A 26,965-nucleotide genomic window follows, 5' to 3' on the forward strand; every position below is an offset into this window, starting at 1 on the left:
TAGCCAGAAACGAACTACCATGTTGATTCCATGATAACATTTTATGACAGGTTTTTTTCGTGTCAGATTAAGTTGCGATTCTTCTGACGATTAAAAAAATATGTATAATAAAAATATTAAAATGTATTCCAGACAATGTGCAAGTTTCTATGTACATTTATATATACAAACGCATGTTCTTTCGATATCAATACATAAGCTATCATTGAAGTCTCATAAATGTTCACTTTGTTAATGACTAAAGCCAAGGTTCAAGGTTTGCGTCGCATGACTCACCCCATGCTTTATTTTTAACTTGGCACTAGCAGGGCTAAAGGCCTGTCGTCCTCCAGGGTTTGACTGAGTTCAAGGCCACAGACGATGAGTGTCATCTCTGGAGCCAATGGGTTCCGCCCCTTGTGCTATAACCACTTATCCAGCTGCACTACCCTAAGATGAAGTAATTATCAACCCCGCTCACACTAACTTAGCACTAGCAAAGGGCGGATCCAGAACCACATTTTTTTTGGGGGGGGGGAGGGGGGTTCGAGTACTTTTTTTCCAAAAAGGGGTAGGGGATTAATACGAATATAGTATCGTGCAATATTTCCACATTGTAATATTAAAACTAAAAGGTCTGTGAAGCTGATGGCTTTCGAGGGAGATACGCCACGTTTTTAATTATTTCCTGAACTTCTAAGACAAAAAGGTGTCTTCACTTCTCCGATTAAAAAGGCATAATGCCCCCCCCCCCCCGATCAGCCATCAACAATTCAGTCATTTATATCAGTAGTACATGTGTATAACAAACCACATTGCGAGTAAGATGTTATGCCAAGCTTGCACATGATGTTTGCCCCCGAAAATGTGGCCTGGTTTTAAGAACTTTTCCCCTGAGAGCACCGGCGCCGAGTGATTCGCCCTGAACCAATTATGGCCAGCCGGCGTGCTAAACAAGGTCCGCAATGAAAATTGTTGCTCTTTCTGATGGCACGGCAGGATATGACACCGCGCATCGCCAGCAAAGAGACTGATGATTTATGAAATGTCTCCATAACTCTAGTAAGATAAGACTCCTTGGGGTAAACGGGTTCGTGGCATCAGGGTCCTCAAGCTTGGATGCAAGCAATGTAGTCAGGCTAATCATGGGTCGTTAGGATTATTCCACTATCGCCAGAATGCCAATGATTTTGACATGTCACTTGTCAAACCTATCATCTTAAAATCTCTGTTGCTGGGTTCTCATATTACAATACCAGTGAACAATAATAATTGGGCTTACGAAAGGACTGCTCCGTCATGCATGGTCTATAATCTCTTCAATAAAATTGTATTTCCAGCGAATCCCGAGTGCAAAGTAACGTTCAATTTGATGGCAGTTTTTATCATCGCCAACAAAATAAAGGCCCCCCCCCCCAAAAGAAACATACTGAATTATTATCACAAACCTAAGGTGGATTAAAGATCGTATTGGTACTAACACCCCGTGAAATTATGTCGTCTGGCTTGCTGTCATTTAAAAGAAATCAAGAAATGTAGGTGATTTCCAATCAATCGATTGACTGATTTTGGAAATAAAGAGTGCTATGGAGGAAATCGTGTTTTGTGATCAAAAGGTTGTGCATGGTTTTTCTCTGTTTTCTAGAAAAGTGTAATATCCACTAGCTGACCTGTAACTTCAAATGATTGGAAACGAACAAAGCATCAAAATCAAAAGAGACAATAATAGAAATCTCGAAACATTCATTTAAACGAATTGTATTGTGTGGTATCAGCACCATACACTTCACGCGAAATCGTATCCGTCCAGATCGTGCATTTTTTTGACAATCACTTTCTACCAGAAACCTTTTTTTGTACAAACAGGCACGTTATAGATCCATCTAGAAATTCTCCAGTGCATTTTCTCAGCAGAGTTACTGAGGGCGTCCTCTTACCTCTACATGGGGCGAACCCGTCTGGTGAAATTTGGCCTGGGGCACACCTCTTCCTTCCCTCTGTAAATAAAACATACCAACTTTTAAAGTGAATGATAACGTGGAAGTAATCGCGGATTTCGGATCTGAGTTTCACTTAAAAAAAACACCTTCCATTTAAATCGTAGAAAGGGGCCTAGAAATTATGCACAGAATTTGTGGGATGTCCAGAGGGAGCCTGATTTCAATAGTTCAATGCGTTCGGTTTATGCTTCGATTATATTTTGCTGTTATTACGTAAGGGCTATCCAGAAACCCATACGGTGAATTAGATTACAATGAACCGATAAGCAGGTGCATGCCAATAGCAGAGAAAATAAGTGGATAGGCCTATTAACTATTAGTGAGGGAAAGTTTTGAAAAGGTAAGGAAGGAATAACAATTAAAACAAAGGTATATAAAGTAGACACTTCCAATTCCAATATTGACAAGTACCGATACCTACTTTAAGAATAATGTTTTTTAAACTCAAATAACATATATTCCTCTAACAAACAAACAATCAAAACACAAGTGCGGCTGTGATTAATCTGACTATGATATTTAAGACTCAATTATGAGATAAAAGGGAGCCTGGAGACGGCAAAATTACAGGAACATAATTGAAACGGGACACGATTATGACCTTAGATATTAAGTAAGGAGGTGATGATCATTGAGAAGACGTTTGAAATTAGGAGAAGTGGCACAAATATTTGGAGAGAATTTGTCCTTTAATTAGTGAAATGCAAAAACAGGGGGAAAGACAAAAAGCTTTAAATGCGCCGTTTTGATGTAAGGTTAAGGCGCGAAAGTATACATAAAATGTACATCTGTATCATAAACAGCCCCCCCCCCCGTGTAATGTTGTGTCCAACAGCCCCCCCCCCCCCCCCCCCCCCCCCGCTTTTCGAATTTCCTAGGCCGGGCAATTTGTGGATTTTTGGTTATCCCCCATCCCCCCCCCCTCCTCCGGCGGCACAGATTTACACCACCGCCTTTGTATTAGCTTATTAGTACATGTACACGTATTGAAGACAATATCCAGATGAACCATTCACAATGGGAACTGCAGGTTGAAACTGATTTAATTTCCCAAACTTCCAAAATCCTAGCCTCGTCATGGAAAGCTCTGTGATGCAATGGCTTTTTATGTGGCCTGCATCAAGTCCCTCTCGTCTTGACCGTCAAAGGCCAGTTCGCCGGATCAGTCACTCGGGTGTTTTGTCTGGACTCAAAGGTTTGAGATCATCAATTTCCTTTTTACAGTCTCATTTATGAAGTAGCCTAACTATATTCTCGGAGCCAACGTCAAGCGCGGATCCAGGGGGGGGGGGGGGGTATTTTTCGGGCCCCTTAAGCGGGCCCCGTACCCCATGCCGTAATTTTTTTGGACACACTTTTTGGGGACCAAAATTTGTTTTTGGCCCCCCCCCCCCAAAAAAATATTGTGTACTTGATCCGCCCTTGGCCAACGTTACTGTATAGCGCGAGCGGTGCACATTCCAGCGAGTGCGAGGTAAGACTCCAGCAAGGGAAAACATTAATAGGCCTGCTGCAGGCCTAGTGCCATGCAGGCCTATAGACAAAAGTGGGGCGCTGCCCACCCCCTCCCACCTCCACCCCGAAACCAATGGTTAGCTTTCGTCAGTGATGTAATGTACACCCATTGGTGATTCGCACGTTAGAATCTGCTGATAATTAATTTGTTCATTAAAAACGAAACACCACTAAGTTATCAGTATAATGTGCCCTCACGTTAATAGTCCCCATCTGGGAAAGAATGTACGTACGCTCTCAGTTGTTGGCCACCGAATTAATGGTATATGTATTAAAATGCTTCCGATACGAATGATGAGCATGGCAGCTACACCATGATTAGAGAAAAATATGACTCATCGATTTAAACCTCTCTTCGTAATTGAAGTGACGAGGATTTAAGATGGCAACAGATACAGGAGTGATCATGACTTTGATGGATCCTTTGGTCAAAATCGCGGAATGATCACTATGTTACGAATGTGGTTCGGTCTGTGCACTGAGGATAATGGGCCTGACAAGGCAGTCACAGATGACGTATTCGAGGTATTAAACTTGTCACGAATATTAATCTTGAAAGATCAATGTCAATCTTGAAAGATCACTGTGTGCTCGCTTCTCGACGTGAGTCTTATTTAGAATTCCACAAATGCAGAGAGCCAAGGTAAAGTCCAGTTTCTATCCTCGATTGGCTTTTCTGCAAGTTGAAGGGTGGATAAACAAAATCACTATCTGGGAGGTTTCATAAGCTTCTCCATCTCCCGGTCGTCAATACATCACAATCCAGGAGCATTTATGCATGTGTAGGGCCTCGCATGAAGCGAGATGGGCATTTAAAAGCCCGAACTGGATTTAACTCGAAGTGGAACATCAACCATAAAAGGACGCGTGCCCCGTGCAGGGCACGCATCTTTGTTTCTTGTGTATAATAATTTTACGTCTGGGAGATAAAACAAATTCTGAACCGCAAACACCCTGGAATTAACTATCTTCGACATTATCATGTACTTACAATGTAACATCAATCCCTGAACCATCCCATTTGAGGAGTGGCAATGAAGTTAATGCCAAGTATGTCATATCTTCGGGAAGAATTTGAATACTGGATGGGTGGAATGCCATATTTCAAACTTGTATCGTAACTCGCTTACATTAAAGACAAGATAAAATTTCAGCGAAGTTACGTAGCCAAAGAGAAAGACGTATAAAATATTCTTACTGGACGTGCGGGGGAATAAGTTGACATTTAGGGAGCATTTTCAAATCCAGTTTTTCATTCTTTTAAGCTTGAATTTGAAAGGAACTGAGTGTGGGACGCAACCTATCTGTAGTCAGCAAGATACCATGCCAGGTTCAGAAATGACTACAAAGTTATCACCGTTTGGTTGAAGATTTACCATTATGATAATCAAACTGGATGTTTTTTTCACAACACTTTGGTTGAAGGCATGCTCATTCCTCCATGCATAGATGACTGTAAAATCACGTACCCGTGGCACAGTATGCCATATTGCATCCTCGTGCCGGCAATAAGTTATACACGAAGAAGTCCACGCAGTTAGTAACGGTGATCGGGAACGAGTACAGACAGCAGTCCTGCAAGGACAGTTGGGTTCCCAGACTCCATGCAGCACATGCTACGTGTTTGGCGCTCTCTCCTGGTGATGGATAGTTTCTGCCTCCCATGTCTAACCACATGGGTGCGTCGGTACCACACTGGCTCACCTGAATAAAGGAAAACACACAATCTGTGAATATTACCCCCTTCGATCACATACAACAAATTGATCAAATCACAGAACCATGACACCGCATTAGAATCATGACATTTTAAGATGTGGATAACACCTTTTCAACCGCATTTCAGGCAGGCTTCGATTAGTTCAAAATTAGTTCAAATAGTCAAAATGATAGTTTTTATCTTCTTTAGTCCTAGTGCTCCCCATCATTAAATCGGTATAATTTCATATTTTCATAAAGAAGTCTCCCGCCCGGCCATAAACCACAGACCCTTTAATTTGCCAATTCACTTATTAGTGACAGATGATACAAACACCCCAATATATTTATATCACATCCACTATAGTGTCGCTTTTTTGGCGCGCGTGTATATGCCAACGCTTGCACGACCGGTGATCAACTTTGCAATCGGTGATGGACTTTCGCGATCGGTGAAGGACTTTCGCGATCGGTGATGGACTTTATCACTTTGGTGTCGGTCCGTCGGTCGGTGGATCTGTCGGTCCCCAAAAAAAATTGACCAAAATACCCCTAACTCGCCTAGGCTGATGATTCTGATCCGGTCGCTTTTTTGGCGCGCGGTGTATATGCCAACGCGTTACCAGTCAATATAAAATGCCATTATATGCATACCAAGCAAGTAACTGCGCGTATGAAATCAGGTACCACAATAATGACAGCAAACATGATAGCACGTTTAGAAGCGAAGTTTTCGGGAAAAAAAGTACGACCTGAATCAAGATTAGTAATAAAACAGCTCGATTTTCGAGGACCAACAGAAACGCGGGGTTTTTTTAGCCGAAGACGAAATGCATGGTTTCTTTAACCAAAGGATATAAACTCTTCCTGTTTTCCGCATCGCATGCCCTGCCAAGATGATACTGCTCAGCATTCAGACTTAGATAAGTTCATTATGAGGAAAGAACAAAATTACTCGAGAACTCTTTTTCTTTTCTCGAACTGCTACGAGCACACGATTTTTCGTTAGCAACTAAACGAGCAATTGATTGCGTGTTTCAAGCACGATATATTTGGATATATACAAGACTGCACACAGCTAATGAAAATCCAGTCATATTTCCGTCATAACGAAAGGGATTATGTACACTCCGACATGGACAAAATAAGCTGCAAAGTTTCTAGGTATAAACAAGCCATAAACGGGAAAGCCATAAACGGGACTGAATCAATTTGTTCAGTCGTACAGGCCTACCTATAACACACGATCTGTGTGCATTTCAACCGGAAAGCACATAACACACAATTTCATTCTTCTATACATCAATTTAAATTCCATGTGTCGACAATATGTTCTCAAAATAATTAAGAGCACTTTCTTTTAATGAGGACTTAAATACGCCTTAAACGTTCAATACATTTACAGTTTTAACTAATGCTTTGGGTAAGATAAGGTTATGATGTGTTGGGTTGGAATGGAGAGTTGAGCAGCTCCATTCCAAATGAAGTTTCAACATTAGCCTCTCTTAACCAAATTCTAACTGTTTGGCTCTTCGTGCGACGACCTTGTGTTTACTGAAAGAGCGTGTCAGCTAGTCCTGGCCCTATAGCGCTATAACAAAGTTTAGGCTTTAATGTTTCCAATCCGCCTAGGAGATGGGTCACTCTGAACGTAAACCTATACAGGTAGAACTTACTTGGTATTTCACTTGTCACTATTGGTCAAATCTCAATCATCGGCTAACATGTTCCTGGCCATTCAAAGGCGACACTGGTGGATCCAGACCCACCACGTTTGAAAATAATAAACCACGACATTTAAAAAAAAAGAGGTAACCATGACGGACAAAAAGTGAATCACGACGTTTGAAATAGTGAACCACAACGTTTGAACAAGTTAACTGCGACGTTTGAACAAGTAAACACGGTGTTTGTACCTATAGGCCTAAACCACGACGTTTGAAAACAGAACCATGCCGTTTGAAAACAGAACCACTACGTTTAAAAACAGAACCACTGCAGAACATGTCCTTTTCGGAGCACCATAGATCAGGGTCAGCGGCAGAATCCGGATTGATATATATTTCGTACAAATCTTCTGATAACGAAAATCACGAAGAATCATCTGCAGAAAAGAAGACAGCTGGGCGGCACTCTGTAACTATGACGGGCTATAGCGCTAGTGGGAGCCCGATCAAATTGCATGGTCTTGGTAAATACCGCTTGTCTATCTGTCTTCGAACCTCTTGTTCGCATCTTGTATACCAAAACAAGGGAAATTCATCAACTGTTCAGGGACTGCGGTGATGGGATCCAAAAAGACAAGGTTCAGTACACTTAACCCTGTGGAGGAATTTTGTTCAGACGATAGAACCCGAGTTTTGGTCTACAAGTCAGCCACGGTCCAGAGGCAGGGGGTTGGGTATGTCCAATGTTTGCAAACTGTGGAAGCCGTAGCAGAGAGATTATTGACTGCTACATTTTTTTTTTACATGGGGTAGGCCTATCAGCTTTGCATCACCGCCAACAACTCTAGATAAAGAAGAGTCCGACCGTCTCTCTCAGAATGAGCTCATCATCTATAGACAAAGTAAGGCACAATGTCCAACTTGTCCTTGGTGATTGAATGCTAGATTTGTAATTACCAGTTACCTCTCCCACCCTACAGTGTTCTCGGCCACCACTGCCACTGTGACATCACAAAACGATAATCTTGGACGTCTATTGAGAGTTCCACAACCTAGAAGGCGTCTGCAATGGACCTTGTTTCACCCATCCGAATCGGTACATTGTTTGGACAACATAATAATAAACAGTAATTCACAGTTAACGTGCTTATAACTTGATTAAACTGGATTCTGATCATCGAATAGTCAGCATTCGAGTGTCACAAGTTTGAGAAATACTGGTATCACGAGAAACCTTGCAAGAGACCCGTAAGTTTATTTGCATGCTGGAAACTTTGGGATCCCACAACGAGACACTAGTTTCAGTTTTAAGGAAGTGGCAGCTATAGATTCAGGTTTGAGGAAGTGGCAAGTGCCAAGTTGGGTATATCAGACAAGACCATCAGATTGAAAGTTAAAAGGGGCAAGGCCAAGCAGCTTTACTCAATTTCTAAGTCTCGCAAATCTAGAGAGAATGGTGGAATCGGAACACAAGATCATAGTTCTAACTAAAATTCAAGCCGCTGCGTTCAACAATTAAGCAATTGGAAGAGCTAGTAAAGCAAGGTGATAAAAAAAGATAATTACACTGCCACTAGAAGAATCGTAAGCACGCTTTCTGGGAAGAACTCAAAGAAAAATGTCACGGATGGCCAAAGAGCCCAAGATTTGCTTAGTGAGTGGAAGCATTGCTTCAGTTGAGTTATAAACAATGTCAGTGGCATACAAGCATCACAATTAGCTCTCCCAGTTGTTGAGGACATGCCTTTCTTTGTTGTCCCTCTCTTACTCATGACCTATGACAGCTGAAGACAGAGCAGCTATAAACAGAAAAATCACCACGTGAAAGAATTTTACAATGAAGTAAATGTTTTCACAATGTTATGGGAAAAAATGCGTCTCTGACTCTGATGTCCCTCCAGATTAATCTATAGGCTTGTCCCTCCAGATGAATCTATAGGCTAGCAATCCACCACTTAATGACAATGAAGCGACAACTTCCAGCAAACCCCAACGCTGAAAAATCACTGTATATATGTCACCCAAAATATTGATGTCAAGAAAAATTATGTTGCCATTGTGGGTGCAGAAATAACGATCATCATTAAAGCTTTGTGTTACTTACTTGGACACATTCTGTGGGCATCTCCGCATACTTGCCGAAAATCTGAAAGCGATACCATCCCCTGTCCAACGTTCTGTCGCAAAGTTTACCAGACATCGCCGCGGCTGAGTAAGAAACACTGCGGTACGGATTACCTAGGACTCGATGCCCGCTTGGGGTGCATTCTGTGGAGAGAACGAAAATGGTCATGAAAAACATGCATTTCAAATCTTAGCAAGAGCTTATTTTCTGCATCTGTGTCAATTACTAAATATAAGAGGTAGACGCCGCACTATTCAAGTAAGGGTCAGACATGTTATGGATTGTGCGACTCAGCCAAAATGGCATGCATAACTTTCTTTCATTTTTGTGCTAATATATATTACAGGATTTTCACTTCAAGGGGGTACCTGCAGACCCATGCATGTCCTTTCAAACCTTAAAAGTTCACAAGGGATTGTCAACGTCAACCACACATTACTAATGTATGTTGAATCAAAGAAGCACCTAGACTCTATCTTATTTCAAGTTTTTACCACAGCTACAGATTTCAATTAAGAACGTTAGACTTCTAACAAGCTGCAACAAAGAAGACTCGCTTAAATAGTGAAATATTGTTATCGGTGGCGGAAAACTAAGGGCGGGGCCGGGGCCTGCCGGGCACTCCCCAATCACCTCTGGAGGCCTGTGCCCCCGTCGCGCGTCTCTCGGAATGTCAAGAGATAAAAGAGCCGAGAAATAAATGAAGACATTCAATCCGAAAGTACCCTACCCTACTGCACCCTCGTTACAGCAATTTCATTCTCATCGAATATTGAGAAAAGGGGATGCATGGGAATGAAGGTGGTTTTGAAACACTATAAGACGCAGATTATTTGGGTGGTCTCATCCGTAAATGATTTAAAATTTGATTTACAGACGCCCTTGTTGACAGGGACAGTATAGGCTGCGAACTATCTGAAATAAACTGCAACTAACCCTGGTTCAGGAGGTAATATGTCAACACCCGCCTGTACATGAATGCATAGCACATAGAAAGAAACATTCATCAATATTTACAGTATGAAGTGGCTTGGATTCAGGGTTGTCCAGTTTGCTTTGGATACGTATGCATTATATTTTGGGGGTCTAGCTCCGGCCTCTAACACGTAATACCCAACCGATAATACGGTCTCCGTTTATGTCTCTCGGTGAAGCAAAATAGCATATTTACGAATTTTTCTCCAGCATGCGCATATAGGCATGTTGGCCTGCGTTGTACACTACAATGTATAAGTTTTAGTGTTGCAAATTAGTATATACATAAACTTAAAAGGAACCAATAAAGCAACCCCAGAAAATAATAATAACCAAAACAACCCCCCCCCCCCGGCCCCAATTGTATTGAAGTTTGTATATATTCAAGGAGTGTACTTGAACGTTTTAAAGTACATACTGGGGTCGAGTGACATTCGACTACAGAAGACAACTTCTCAAACTAGTGCCCAAACCAGAAAGCCTATATAGCTACAGTAAAAAAGTATATGTTTAAGGCTATAGAATAAATAGCTCCATTTGCTGACCCGCTACCTTTTTGCGTCCAAAATTTACACCTGTGGGGGGGGGGGGGGGGGTCTATCCATCCGCATCGATGATACCCTGTAACTCATAAAATAGTGTCACCTGGCCCGAAAGTAGACAGTCTGGCCTACATCGAGATCTAGTCACAATGTTTCTATCCAAATGTGTACCACATTTTCATACCCAATTGACTCAACTACGCACGGATCTTGAATACCACCACATATGCAGCGGGGCTAGGGGGTGGGGAGCCCTTGAGGGACCCCATAAAAAAAATCGTCCCCCCCAGGCGCCCTCCACTGGAAATTTGGCAACCGTGAGAAAATAACAGTCCTGTGAGTTACCCTGATGAGCGGGTTAGGTGCCTTTTTCACGTTTTCTTTTTCTGTTTATTCTTAACGAAAACCCTGTTTTTCGCGATTCGTGGAAAGCGAATAGCGCCACCTATTGTCTGACATTGATGTCAGTTTTGAACAGCGCCCCCGTGGGAAGATGGTGTCCAGGCCCCCCCCCCCCCTTTTTATTTTACGGACGGGCAGCGTGTCCGGTGACCCCCCCCCCTCCCCGCCCTATAGGATGAGAACACTGGCTACGCCGCTGACCACATCGTTGAACCAAGGACCATTTTGGTTGAACCCCCTTTACGCCAAAATGCAGGAAATAAAGCCTTTGATTTGCGCTCTCCTCGGCCCTCGGCCTCTTACACCCTAGTCAAATTCAAGGTCAGCCTTATTATTAGCTTCATCCCATAACTCGGGTCATAGTGGTACAAACGTACATTATACGGGCACATGATGCATGTACATGTACATTGTATCACGCACTCTCGACCAACAGCAGTTGTTTGAGGCAGTGAATGCCTTATCAACTAGCAGGCGCATAAAAATCGGTCTTGCAGCAGCAGTCCATTATCGATCATAGGCCTAACGCCTTGGACCGAGACTAGTTCGACTCTGATATGGCAGCTGATACGACAATTTATGAAATCTCATCAAGTATCAATTGTATCAAATAGTGTCGTATTTATAAGGATGTATATATTTTTAAAAAGAAAAGGTCGCAGAGCGGGGGGGGGGGGGGGGGGGTATGGGGGTCAACCCCCAGCTGTGACTCAACATTTTTTTTTTTTTTATAGAAATATATTAAAAATAATGTGAAATACCCCCCCCCCCCCGCTCTGACACCCACATTAAGGTATTTGTACTCTATTCTGTAATAATGAAAGTACGGTACGAGCACCCTCCCCCCCCCCCCCAAAAAAAAAAAGATTTTACGGAGCCCAAATGCCCAGAGAAAAAAAAAATGTCCACATTTCAGCATTGATTTGCTGATAAACCCCTCCCCAACAAACAATCCTGGATCCGCCCTGGACGACATATATTGAACAAGTTCCGAATCGGCCTAAAGTTCACCCCATTTTTAGTTTCCTGCTCAGCTCAGAGTACTTCATCCGATGCTCACTTCGCCCCCATTCAACTACTACCATTTCCTTAGAAAAATGATAGGTTTTCATGATGAACTCAAGTTGAACTAAATATACCCCTCCCATTACAAAGTCATTGCAACGTCACGACAACACTTAGGTCTGCAAATGTCTCCCTAATTCCACGTCTCCCAAAGGTATAACTTGTGAAGCTAAAGTGCCCCCAAAGGTCCTATTATTTTGTAGTTGTAATAATAATAATAAAAAGAGGAGGCGGGGGTTGGGGTATAATCTGGCGTCCTTGCCCTTTGGATCAAGTAGACTGGGTATGGTTTTTCCCAAGACGAATAACCATTAGAAACAAGTCTGAGAACCTAAGTGCACATCCCACCCGGAGCTGTTGTGATTGCCGCATCACCTTCAAACCCAGATGTGAACCAGGGTATTGTTTATTATGTCTGCATTCGGAGCACCCACGAGTTTCTTGAGTTTTGTTGGACATCTCGTATTTTCCGTCACAAAAGTACGGCTCAAAATGTTTGGAAAAATACAATAAAACACTTTCCCCACTTGATTTCACGTTCACGGTTGAATAACCCAATCCTTTAGATTTTTGTCACGTTGGGAGATACGAATTGAATGACTTTTTGTCCTATATTGGATGTGAACAAAAGTTTGGTGGAAAAATATGAAAAAAAATACGTTGTCACTCTGAGTTAAGTACAAAAGTCCTACAGACCGTTTCGTTTAAGTAATTCATCATCAGACAGCACTTAAATCCTCCGATATATATTACTCTCACAACTAAATTATGATATGAGATTTTATATCCTAACCATACTCGGGCTACGGTTGACTTTAGGATTTCGTTACTTTCACTTCAGTTCTCAACATAATGTCGCACATATTTAGCTTCAATTCCGTACATCTATAATGCAGGGTGATAAATCTGAGTACATGCATGTATTTAACATGAATGCAGTTACTTTATGGGGGTCAGTCTAATAAGTACTACAAGTATAACATTCTTGAAGCAGCGAAACTCATCTGTCAGTGATGGATTTGTAAAAGTCCCCCTTAAGTAAATCACCGCATTTTGCGTAGCAGTGACGTGCAACGAAAGATGGGACTGTCCGATCTCGCATAGATGATGGGAGTGTTCCCCGTTTTACACTCGAGGATCCAAAGTATGGCGTCCCAACCTTGTCCCCATACTCAGAACGCCAGCACTGTAGTTGCTCTCTCAACCTCGTATTGTATCATAATCAAAAATAGGCCTGGCACAAACTGGTCTTAATTGCGGATTAAGGTTTGGTTTTGATTACGGTGTCTAGTATATTTACAACACAGAGGCAATTCCTCGTCGGAACAATGCAAATTCACTGCCGTGCGCGTGCAGCAGAACGCGCCACTTCAACTCGATAGGCCTATGGCTGATTTCAGTCAGAATGCAGGAAGTCAGTAAGCCTCCTAGGGACAACTGTTGACATCGATGCTGGAATAAAGGAGGCATGGAACGTGGTTGGTTGCATCCTGTTTTTTGGCCACAGTGCCTGGATATCAGTTCCTCCTGCCAGGGGTAGAGCCTCTCTCTGTTCAGGTTATGATTCAAGGCGTGAAATCTTTGGGGACTCTTGAAAATGCAGTCCAAACTTTTCCACCTCAAACAACATGAAATCGACCGATTTCCCCGCACATATTACATCAAATCAGTGGTTGCGTTTTTAATGTCACTATTCTTTCCATTTTATGCATTCATAATTTACAGCAGAGTAATGTCCTACAAAAACATTTTCCGTTCTGTCCAGCACGGTTTTCTATAAGCGGCAGGCATGAGCTGATGGTTTTCGATGAGGAACCAGACTTTTCCCTCATACAACGATGCCCATCTCAAAGAAGGATGAGGATGGTCTAGGACTCTAGGTTGGGTTAAGCATTTGGTGAAATTTGAAAAATTGTGCAACAAGGATCGAGTTGCATATTTTTAAATGGTCAAGTTCAACACCTTTCAATATGGTGCATTTGGACCCTTCTGAGCAACAGATGTGCAATTAAGTGGACTGCAGCTTGTTCTATATCCATGATTCATACTTGTAAGCCACCAAAAGTGACCGAGATCTCGCGTTCTCTTGGAATCGTTGGGCTGGCTGGAAACTCAACTGTCATATTATATATCGCTGAACTTGGGCAAAGAATCAAATCCTACAGATGCGTAACGTGTGCGAGTCGCAACTTCGAGCACGAGACCTCTTGCCAAAAAAATCTCTCCGCATCTGTCGGCCGTAATGATTGAGTGGACAGAACGTGGACTCCTGGCACGTCCGTCCGTCTAGGTTCATGACAGGCTGAGCTGGAGAAGGCAGATGACAGGAGGGGGGGGGAGGGACTTAGCAGTAAAGAGCAGCCCAACATGGCCAAGCCCTATCTCCCTTGATATGGTTTCAGGTTGACCCATCTACAAAATTTTATGTTGGGTCCAAAATCAGAACAGACGTAAAAATGATAGCTTGAGTTGAGAAAAATAACTGATTCATCCCAACAATGCTTAGTGTCGGGGTATTTAGAAAATCCTATTGGCTTTGCGCTGTGCCCAGACAACGTAAGTATATAATTATGTTACAGTAAAACTGCAAAGATTTTAAGTAACAAACCTTTCTTCAACATTGTATAATATAGTCATTATCAAAATGGTCTGGCATCTGCCTTTCTGAATCAGGCTATGCAACTAAATATCTACTCAGACTCACTAAAGAATGAAACTCAAGACATTTTTTGTGTGATTCTTCGCCACGGCTTCAAGTATTTATTGCAACCTTATTCGCCAGATACCGAATTGGTTTGTGCATAGAGCTAGGACTGGTTTGTGCAAGCTGGCATCAAGCACATCGGGCGAGCCCCCCCCCCCCCCAAAAAAAACCCACATAAACCACATAATCAATGGACAACCAGGTCCCGTACATGTACAGTGCATCAATTACCATTTAGCACTCAGGCCATTCATTAACGAATGGGCACCCAGGCCCACGAGTAATCATGCCAGAAACAAATTATCTGGTCAACATTTTGGGGGACAGCCATTGTTGTGCTATGGAAGATACAGCACACCAAACCCCTTTGGGTGCAAAAGAGGGAGTGGATGACCCCTTACCATCACAGTGTACATTGTAACACACATCAATATCAGTATCAATATCAGCAACAATAACCATAACACTAATGATACACGTAAAACCATGTGTGCATTAGGAGTAGGCTGTCTTCGAATCCTGTTAAAGACGCCACTTTAAAAACCTACCAGAGAACAAGGCAGGATCTGGGGTGGTGGTGGGTAAACTTATCCAGCTTGCTCAAAAGGCAGTGGCAGAATGAGACACTATCACCCACATGTTCATTTTCTCACCTGAATTAACACATGGTTCCAAAGCTGTGCCCTGATTGGTCCAAAGTTGCATAATGCATATAATTAGTGCTTCATTCCTGCACCTGATTGGTTAAAACTCTTGTCTGTGATTGGTCCAAACCATGAATAATATAGTTCTAGAATCCTGCTCAAAAATTCAAGTTTGCATGTGTTTTAATGGCAACAGAGGGCACAATTTTAGTGTTATCGGGACATCAGAACACTTTGCACCTCAAATTATGAAGCTTATATGAGTCAATATAAATGGCCACACAGGGCAGTGTAAATTGTAAAATCAACCAATTCAAACCATGAATACACTCTAAAAAGTCCCGGGTCAGAATTGACCCGGAAAAGGGTCATGTGGGGCTTGACCCTTTTCCGGGTCAAAAATGACACTTTTCTGGTTCAAATTTAAACTGTGTGACTCATCTTCCGGGTCATTTTGACCCGGAAATGTGTCATTTTTGACCCGGAAAAGGGTCAGGCCCCACATGACCCTATTCCGTGTCAATTCTGACCCGGGACTTTTTAGAGTGTAGAAGAAAACCAGTTTCCCCGAGTATAAAGGATTTTGTCAAAATACATGCACTGTGACAAAATCTTATAATAGTCTGTCGTTGAAAGACAGTTGTAAGACACACTTATAATGCCTTTGGTTTGGCGTAAGTGGATCCCAGTTAACACCATTGAAATATATCGGCGTGTTGGAGGGGCGTGACCATCCACAAATCGACTATTTTGCCTATACTTGTACTATTATTTATTTCTGGTGATGAAATCAACGATTACTCAAAAGCGCCCTGTAGGCACTGTAGCGCACAAGCCTGCATAACAATGAAGACATTACAGTTTAAGACGTGGGAGGAAAATCCTATATGCAGACGAATTTATTGGGGAAAGAATCAGGAAGGGACTGAAAGCCCAATCTACGTGGGCCAGGGCAGGAATCGAACCCAGGCCATAGAGGTGGAAGGGCGGAAACAACTACTGCGCTAATCTGATTCCTCGGTCTCCGTCAAGTCTGGGGCATGTCTTGACTCGGTCAAGTCTGGGGCATGTCTTGACTCGGTCAAGTCTCGGGCATGTCTTGACTCGGTCAAGTCTGTGCTTTGGAAGCCCTTTGGCTCCTTGACAGAAACTAATGAATACTTAGTTATAGCATGTATAGGAGTTAGCTTAAGCGTGGGCTGAGAACAATTTCCCTTTTACCCCTCTCCTGTTGCAGTTCTTCTTGCTATACTATAGCTACCTTTGATGGTGATGCTTTTCAGTTTCCCATCCGGCAAATACAAACAAGGACAAATTGCCACACAGCATTAACTTCCATTACATTACTCGTGGATTGGATGTTAACACATCGTTTGCTAACATGGCCCGACGTGATACAACAGAAAACCGACATTCTATGTATCCGAAAATTACCGGAGTTGTTCGCCCTGAGCCGTCAATGAATGAAGTGTGACGTATGGATGGAACGACGTGCTACTGGCAAATCACGAGCCAAGCCCTGAATGGAACGACGTGCTACTGGCCAATCACAAGCCGAGCCCGGGATGGCGCGATTCCATCCGTTTCACCTTCATTCACAAATTGGTTAATAATTGAATTGCTGATGCAATGCAATCAGCCAATCGCACATCAGCTCGACGGTGCTATACATTTCCTCAGACCATTCATAAATTACAAATCAAATTAAGCGGGTTAGTGGATTCACCCACTCAATGCGAGAGAATATTGCGCGTTGTCCCGCGTTTCGTTTCTTCACTAATAAAGTCGATGCGAATTGAATTTCGTATTGCAGGTGTGTGGCGGGACATATTCTGCTCCTGCCTCATCGACATGAACTCTTGCAGTTCAAGGTTGACCTTTGTTTACAATTTTACACACAACGATTTTGTACTGGGTCTTGAATTGATCTTTTAAAACTCTCTTTAATTTACATTATTTGCACAATGAAACAAAATATAACGATCAATCACTAAAAACGAGTTGTACCAAAACAAATGATATGTTCATTACTGAACTCGTTTTCAAGCTTGAAAATGGGCAACACGAATAACATAAGAACTTATCAGGTAAAAAGAGACAAGTTACTGTGTGTGTATTGTGTTTGTATATAGCGCAAAGGTCCGTAAGAGACGCTCAAGGCGCACTGTTCATGAATCAACGCAGCTTTTTGTTATACTATCTTGCAAAAAGTCCTGTTTTATTCGTTAAGACAGTCTTTGCATGTAGTGCGACGACGTCTGTTTTTGAAATGGCTCTGCGATGTGATGACAAAATGATTCATCATGCTGTCACTTAATATCGTGTACACTATAACACCAAGTACAACTGAATCGGACCTTGGCTCTCTAGATATAGGCCTCAGCAAAATGCTCCTTTAATGGGCGGTCACATGACAAGTGATGACATCATCATGACGTCTTTTAAATGTACATCCTAACACATTCCTGTCTATGCACTAACTGACGACTAAACACAATGACTTGTACTGTGGAATATAAGCCTTTACGAAATGCACCTCTGATGACGTCATCGTTACAAGAATCTTTGGGGACCATCTGCGGGTGTTGGTCTATGTGTGTACTAAGTCTGAAGTCGATCGGATTTACATAAGTGCTAAAGTGTATTAGTGGAAGAAAAACGTGTACAAATCCTGTGCAGAGAAAATGCACATTTATTGTGATGTAACTTGACACCACGTCTGTTTTGGACAACGTTCCATCTCACTCGTTCCTACGAAAGCCTATTAGCGCCACTGCAAGTATATGTTAGTAATTCGTTATTACGGATTATAAATTCGTTATTACGTATTACTAATTCGTTATTACGGATTGTTTAATTCGTTATTACGGATTATTTAATTCGTTGTTACGGATTATTAATTCGTTATTACGGATTATCTAATTCGTTATTACGGATTATTAATTTGTTATTACGGATTACTAATTCATTATTACGGATTAATTCGTTATTACGGATTATTTAATTCGTTATTACGGATTACTAATTCGTTATTACGGATTACTAATTCGTTATTACGGATTATTAATTCGTTATTACGGATTATTAATTCGTTATTACGGATTATTAATTCGTTACTACGGATTATTAATTCGTTATTACGAATTAAATCTGGTACTCACATGCGGAGAGCACGTGATCAGAATGCACTGAGAGCTGGATAGGGTTTAATCAAAATGCAAAATTTCGGGAACAAATCCCCAGATTGTCTTAAAGCATTGTATGATTTGTATCATCGACCCTGATCACAGAATGGCCGGTCTTAAGTTTCGCTAGATCAGACAAAGGCCCATTGGCGCCATGCTAGATGGGGCCAATTTTACATTTAATCAAATTTTGAGAACAAGATCAAAACAAGTATCATTAGCTTGGAACTTGTAGATCATGGGAAAAAAAACAACTTTAGAGTGATTTTAGATCAGACTATTTAACTTAAAAGCGGCGCAAAAAGCGCAGGGGGGGGGGGAGGCGTGGCCTGTCCCTCCACCTTTTATTTTTGCTCATTCCGTTGCAACACAACGGTAGAGGAGAAAATAAAACCAGCTTGTATTGATGCCTTGGCACTTGTGAAATATGAAAATATGACTAAAGAGTGATTTGAGGTCAGAATAATTAACTTAGGGGCGGCGCGAAGTACGGAGGGGGCTGGAGCGCAACCCCATCCACGTTCATTTTTTCCTGATATCGTCGCAATGCACTTTTTAAATCCCGCCAAGTTTCTCTGACGGATGTCCTGTGGTTATTTTGACACCAAGTTTACGTAACAACAGGGCATACCTTCATATACTATCTCATTACGTCGATCGGCTGTACAAAGTGCCAAAGTGAATGGGTAAAAGGAAAAGTGTCTCAAAAAAAGGGGACAAAAGGGGGGGGGGGGAAACAAAACTAAAAACTTTAAAGGGAACATACAACATTTGCAAACATCAAAAAACGAAATGATCAAATTATCACGAAATATCTCACTATATTGTTAGGGAATGACAGTCCAAAGCATCCATTAAAATTGTGGCTCCTGGTGAGCTGACATTTCCAAGAAAACTTGTATTTTTCCAACGCTGGTCGGCCGACCAGCGTTGGAGAAACTGGCTTTTTTTCAAAAACTGCTCCTAATTTTTCATATTTAGTTATTCCGCATTTACTTTGCAATTGTTTACACACCTGCGAAATGGTACAAGCCTGCTAGACTGATTCTCTGACCTTACAATTCCCCCAGTCTATAATATGCCCCGTTTAATCTTAAGTGGGGTCAGGGAATCAGACTACAAGAACATGATTGGTTTTCTTGGTTTTTCCATCATCTACAAGCCCAAAACGTGAAACAAGTCAGTTTAACCATTTTTGCTTTAACATGCTAATCCTCCAAATCCATTTATTTCTGAAAATTGCAGCAAAAGCAAATGTTGTACATTCCCTTTAATGTAAACAAGAGCTGTTTCGGTGTATGTACTCCGAAACAAATAACTAACTTCAATCAAGTGAATCATGCTCCACGAACGTATATAGTGGATGAAAACTGAATCAGAGAAGTATTTTCTCACACTGACCCTAGATCCCATGGGATAGCAGTTCCTCCTGGCTTCCGATTTCAATTCATTTCGGAACTTCTGGAAATCATCGACATCACGAGCTCCTATCCCTGCAGCCCCATGGCAACTGATCCTTGACATTGTATGCTGATACTTCTGATAATTATGTTTTAAGACAACTTTTTGTAAATAAAGTCATTTTAGAGAAGCCCCTGCAACCGCACTTTGGAGAGGCCCCTGATAGTGTTCTCCCTGCAACCGCAATTAACTCCACTGAAACAGAACTCCTTCATGTTACGTCATTAGTTTATTTGCTGCCATAGCGACAACTTAAAGACAATAATTGGAAGAATTTAGTTATAATATAGATGATTTTTTTTATTAGAATGCACCATAACGTTCTATAACCGTTACTCTTCAACATATTCGATTTTGTTTTTTCGCTAAACAAACTTTAAATCTGTATGTTTTATTTTAACGGAAAAGTCTATACTTTCTTTCGTCTTTAACGTGAAAACACTTTTGTTTGCGGTTACTTTTGCGCCCATAACGCACAGAAAGATACGGCGCCGCCTAAATTATCGTAGAGCCGCAAATAATTCGAAAGTGGTAAAGTAAAAATTCACGGTAATGAAATTTCAAATTGTAAGCGGTAAAAATGTCACTTTCAGAAAGCGGCAAAAAATAATGTTAGTTTCAAGGGATTTGTAGCAAGCACGTTTAAAGGAATCCTATTACTCGGATAAAGATCGGCAGTCTTTCTGGCGTTGCGCCCGGCGAGCTAGACCCTCGTTTCTTGGCGGTTGAATCACCTTCCGGTAAAACCCCTCGATGTCGCCGTAAACAAGTCTCTCAATCCGATGACTTCAAAAGACCCATTTTAGGGAGTAATTTTTTTGTCGATTAGCAAGTTTGTCCAGGTGCATGAGTCATTCGGTATATGAAGATTGAATTTAGGAGAAAACTCTCGATTTGATGAGCGGTCACGGGTGGACCGGTAAACACGTTCATTCATGGGCAGGTTTTAGTTTTATTTTACCTACTTATTTTCTTTTGAATTCCACTGTATTAACTAAACTATGCAATATCAACTGTACATCGTTTAGCGAATACACGACACTTGTACAGGGTGAGTAAAATAAAACAGAACCCAAACCCCCAAAATTATATTTCATATTTAAAAAAAAATGTGTATCACCAAAAAAAAATAATGACTGGAAAGCCAATTTCATAAGCTACTTTTAGATGAAAAAATATTGAAATTGCTCTATCCGTTCAAAGAATATCACCATTTAAACACAATGACCCTAAAACCCCTTTCGTCCAAAAAATGCGATTTCAAGAATCGTCGTCACAATTGTTTTCAAACAACACTAGCGAAAATACCTCAGTTTAGAAGTTAAAAATACTCAACAAAGTCCTTTTGAAGGCCTGTCTTAAAAAAGAAGAAGTGGATTTTATAAATCACATAGTTTGCCATGCAGGGTTGTTAATAAAGATATTGTGTACTATGGTTGTTGACAGTTGTTGAAGCAAGTATTCTGTGTCATTTTCTTTGTTGTTCCAAACAGTCAGAACACACAATAAATTGTTTTTTTTTTATGGACGAAACGGGTCATTGCCTTTAAATAGTGATAAACTTTAAACGGATTGAACAATTTCAGTAATTTTTTCACATAAAAGTAGTTTCTGAAATTGGCTTTCCAGTCATTATTATTTTTTGTGCTACATCTTTTTTTAATATGATTTTTTTTGGGGGGGGGGTGTGTTGTAATTTTCAATCGTTAGGCCAAATGTATGAGCCATGCGGACAAAATAAAAGAAACAATCAAATACAGTGTGGTCCGTTCTGTCCCTCGACTTTATTTTAAAAAAACTTAATTACCTTAACGTGGGCTCAATAAGACATGGCACAACTCATCCATGTGTCCTGGCATCTTAAATTAAGAGTGAATCTTAATTCCATTTCTAAATTCTTTTTAAAAGTACCGTCAACACTTAACACTTCTCTCATCATTATTTGTTAATGTTTTCAATCTAACCCGTCTCAGTTTGAGTTAAGTTGGAGTTGGAGGAGATTTAAACCGAAGTAAAAAGGTAGAAGATTTAAAAAATGCAAGACAAGAAAATACAGACTAAACGAATGCCAATTATTTTCCATCCAAATATTTCTTACATATACAATTACAAAGATGTACCTTAAGTATACAGGGTGGTTCAAAAAAAAAGGACACCCACTTTTGACAGCAATTTTTACCTACTTAATGAACTTATTTTAAATATTTTTTCACATAGTAGTAAAGTATAGGCCTTTAACTATGCATGGTGAAAAAAAGCTTAGTAAAAGTCTCAAAAATAGTGATATTATGCTAATTTGAATACAAGTCACCAAAATCAGACTTGTCCACGGGTTATTCCATGTAAATTTGACGTTTTCGTAGTTCATAAAAATTAAAAAACCTTCCCACCAAAATATATTTTGCCATGGTAACTTTTTTGAGGCTGTCCAATTATTCATGTCAGTGTTAAGATCATCTACTCAATGAGCTGTCGGCTTAAGTTCATTGTTGCATAACATTACATAACATACATGTAACAATCAAATGCCATGCCCTTTCAAAAGCTCCGAAAGCCGAGCTCAGTCAAGCGAAGGGAGAGTATACCTCCATGGACAAACAGGTGTCGCACAAGAAATGTTCAAATTAGCAAAGCTCAACGACAAAATGTGCAAATGCAACTATTTTTTCGTCACATTTGCTTAACGGCCAGTACTTTAATAGCTACTAATCGACAGTTAAAAATAATTTTTAAAAATAGGTGAAAATTGCTGTCAAATGTTGGTGTCCTTTTTTTTTTTAACCACCCTGTATAGGAACTCCACAGAGAAAAACACACTGGATCTTATTTTGTTCTGTGACGGTCTAGACCGTCACAAAATAAGGTCCAGGGTTACCGTTATCCATTGTCCCCATAAAGTTTGACCAAACCGCATCCAAGCGGCCAGATCTGCAGAGCAAACAACATCAGTCTCCAACACGCGGCCAAACAATAGCACAAGAATGCGGTCCGACCCGCAATAACTCCAAGTGCTTTTTCTCAAATTCTATTTCTAATGGTGTTTCTTGTTTGCAAAGCACTCGGGAGGAATTAGAATTCCTTCTTCAGCAAACTCCAACCCATCCCAAGAGGGCATGTCAGCAAATGTTTCGCTGCCCCAAATAGCATGCAAGGAGGTGGTTCACCTTTCTACTTTGAGAAACCGATCGGTCAATTGGGCTAAATTACTGCTTGTCTGCTTTTAAAAAGAGTCTCAATTTGAACGACAAAAAACGCCCTAAGTGATCTCCGTGTACATTGAAATGAGCAAAGATTCGGCCACTTCAAATCTGGCTCGCAGGGCCAATTAACTCTCCATATCACCACGAGATGAACAAACCCACGATGAATAACACCAACGTTCGCTTGGAAAGAAACTCTGGTGAAAAGGTAATGGGGTAGATTTAGAACGCCGGTAAGCGAGGATGAGTGATAATCAGCGAGTACAACGGACCTCAAATCCTTTTTATGCTTAATACAAAAAGACTTCATTTCTTAGCGAAACAATACCTTCTCTTTTCCTGACAAACTACGCAAAAAGCTACATCACAAGCTACCCGTCATGGTATAATGCTGATTGTAATTATCACGTGACTGGAAGTGCACACCTGCATCTCAACTATTCCGTAATTGTCACGCAGCCTCAGTTGGTCATTTTCCTTCTAGATTGACTACATGGGCAGAGACATTATACACTTGACTTCAGTCTCATTGGGAGTAGGGCAAATCCAGGTTTGAAAATGCAGACAAAACAGTTGTAAACTTGAACACTGAGTAGGAGAACGGCAATGTGTGACCAAGACTGTAATTCCTAATGTCTTGTCAGCGTTGGTTTGAATCTAGAAGCGGTTAGAGAATAATCATCAGTAACGGTTTCTTACATTCCGTTGAACTTGAATATAGTCTATTGGTTACTCATACGAATTCAATATCATTTTCAGGTTTTCTGACACCAACCCTCCCGTTTCTCCCATGGGGAAATAATAGCTACAATGGCGCACACTCGTGGAACTTTCTCAAACAGACTCACTGTTTCATTGATAATCCATTGGTAATAATTAATGCTTAACATTTCTAAGTTTGATCCGTTACCATCAGCAGCATGAATTTATAAATGTCGAGGGACTAGTTATCGATCATGGTATTCTCTGCATGCTATTTTAGATTCGAATCAGCCTGCCAACCACAGTGGTCGAGTGGTCATGACGTCTGCACTTGTAGACATGAGGGCGAGCTCTCGACAGCACATTATACGACGTGGGTTAAGACAGAGCATTAATCAGCCAAACCGTTTGTTCCTGGTGCAAAGATGATGGTATATACTGATAAATTGTTCAGACATTAAAGTCAATTTAATTTCATTCCAAACCACGAATTAAATTTCTTAACATCACAGACTTCGCCAGAGCGTATTGGCACAGAAAAGGGAAAATGTGCACGTCCGTGGTGCATTGTGAACATTTTGTAAGGCCTGGGTGCTTGGCTCATTTGGTGACCACCTACTGTTCACCATTAAACAATGTGATTTGCAGACCAATCATTTCGTCAAATTGCATTAAAAAAGGAATCCATGTCACACAAAAGTGATCCTCGGCCTTTTGGACATGCAAAACATCCCCGGAGTTAGTCCCCCCCCCCAAAAAAAAAAAAATTGGGATCCGCATGAAAATGACGTTAACCCCAGGGCTTCACTGGCATGTCGCTGACCTCGTTTTTTGGTCATCTTTTCTCGTATTGTCGTTCGCCATTTCGCTCGACTGATTGCGAATAATCCGTTTCCGGTGAGGTTTTTGCCAACCAATGGAAATAAATGGCGCACAAGAAAAAAACTTTCAGAGCGAACTCGCCTTAATCTCCCAATTGCAAGCGTGTTTATCTTGCCACTTTGGCGGTAACTGTTATGGGACAAGCAAGTCTTTTTCCTGTTCATTGAGCCCACGCCAACAATGGCATGACTTAAGACTGAGGCCTGAGGGGTACTCTTCTTCCATACAAGTCCGATGTAAGAGAGGACCTACCAATGTAAAGAAACATTTTTCTCTGCCTCTGCTGGTGATCTTCTAACAACAGCACACCCCGACAGCGAGTTACAAAACATGACAAGCTGGCCGGTGGGACACGCCATTATTTACAATTGGACACCTTGTAAGTTTGCCGTAAGTAAACGAGTGGCTCCATGGTTCCACCTAGGCTACCAATAATAAGAACACATGAGCCCATTGGAATGTTTGTCCATGCTACCACTGCCGCCATATTGACCATGGGTCCTGGACACCATGAGATGGGTTATAAAAGTACGACGAGTAGACGCCGCGAGTCCTCAAATATAAATCGCTATGGCGTGTGTTTAGAGTTTATTGACTTCGTATGCCCAGTGACAGAGTCTAATACATTAGAAACCAGCAACCACTGAGTAAAAAACAGCATATTCACTGATAATTGTATCTAACATTCGCTAATATCAAATATCGTAAAAGTGACAAGCACACACGAAATTTGTCACACAACCCATAACTATCCACACATGTCCATAACTTACATACGCTTATAACACACTGCAAGAGTGTCGTATACATGTACTTCAACTTCGTGCTTTATAGTTTCAACTCCCATAGAGCTAGGACCCAAGACCTATGTAGAATTTCATGGTTTAAAATGGAATTGTACACAACTTTTTATGTAATGGGAGTAAGTCTACATAGAAATTTATTTCCTTGCTCAGCCATTCATCTATTGAAACCAATTTTTTTTTTTTAAATAAAACCTTCAGTGCTGTCGGGCAGCTTGCGAACAAAATCATAAGCTTACTCAAATGGCACACGAACCGACGACCAGCTAACAAGTGCACGCGACCACCGAGTCATGTTGATGTCGGCCGACAAGCTCGAATCAGACAGCAGTCGGTAACGCGATCAATGTTTTGTATAACCAAATTGTTTAGAGGTTGAATATTGGTTTTAAGCAGACTTAATATTAAAACTTACATCTCTTTGACACAACAAAAATTCATAGTAAAATACGTAGTAACTCAATAAAACCATACATGATCTGGCAAAGTTAAAGTGGTTCGTTGTCCAGATCATTAACACATACAATAAATCATGGACAGTGAATGTTGATCTGCACAAATTTCATCGAGATTGTTCTTTCTTGTCCCTCATCTCAACTAGATTGGATCGGTTAACACAGAACAGCCCGTCTCTTGACGACTTAAGAAAACCGGTAGTTATATTTAATTTATTGCGATAAGCATTGGCATCAACATAAATTATTTGAATCAGGAATTCCACAGCCTCACTTCTTTCAGGAACTGTACCCACTATCCGCCACACAAAGCCTCATAGCCTGGGCCCACATTGAGATTAATTACGCCACGTTACACCAAACAACATAGAAGACGACAACCACCCCAGAACCCAAGCTGTAAAAGAAATCTAAAGCAAATTAGAAGAAGGTACCTGATGACTTTTGAAAGCTCAGAAGAAAAGACCTGTAGGTAACTAGTCTCTTCTAAATCATTCAGCCACAGTGAGCAGAGTTACTTACGGCGTTGATCGCACTCGGGCACCCTATTAGCAGATTAGCTGCTCCTTAAGAAAGGAACATGAAACTATTAACCGGTCTTGCCGTCACAGTCATTTTGGATCATTAACGGCTCTTGTGTCCAATTGAAAGTGACAATTCGGACGCAGGAGAAACTCGAACACAATGGGATAGCCAGTTTGGTCTGACGAAGTGGACAATTGGGGAGCAAATTATAAGGCATGTACATGTACATGTACATGTGCAAATGGAACGCAGGCATCTTTCACAAGCCGTGGCTCAATCAAAGGTCCGAATATGGGTTTACATGTACTCAGTCGACTGCGTGTCTGCAGGTTCACTGTATGTAACTAATATTCAGCAGGATATCTCAGAAAAAGACTAAAGTATCTCCCGTTAGATCTGCATTGCTTCTATGGCAATTTGGTTCAAACATTTTCTC

At 41.2% G+C, this 26,965-nt stretch overlaps 1 protein-coding gene across 4 annotated transcripts in view; it reads right to left on the reverse strand.

Moving 5' to 3' along the window:
- LOC119722636 (von Willebrand factor D and EGF domain-containing protein-like) overlaps positions 1-26,965 on the reverse strand; it is a 72,749-nt gene that overhangs the window by 38,902 nt on the left and 6,882 nt on the right. For 3 of the 4 annotated variants that reach the window (XM_038192853.1, XM_038192855.1, XM_038192856.1), the window contains exons 2-4: positions 8,964-9,127; positions 4,964-5,198; positions 1,917-1,976 (exon numbers count right to left, since the gene is read on the reverse strand). In XM_038192853.1, coding sequence (XP_038048781.1) covers positions 1,917-1,976; positions 4,964-5,198; positions 8,964-9,127 — 459 coding nt within the window. The remainder of the gene's footprint in view (positions 1-1,916; positions 1,977-4,963; positions 5,199-8,963; positions 9,128-26,965) is intronic. The other variant, XM_038192854.1, reaches the window with a different exon arrangement.

The sequence above is a fragment of the Patiria miniata genome, unplaced genomic scaffold, assembly GCF_015706575.1.
Source record: "Patiria miniata isolate m_02_andy unplaced genomic scaffold, ASM1570657v1 HiC_scaffold_16, whole genome shotgun sequence".
In the NCBI taxonomy this organism is placed as follows: Eukaryota; Metazoa; Echinodermata; class Asteroidea; order Valvatida; family Asterinidae; genus Patiria; species Patiria miniata.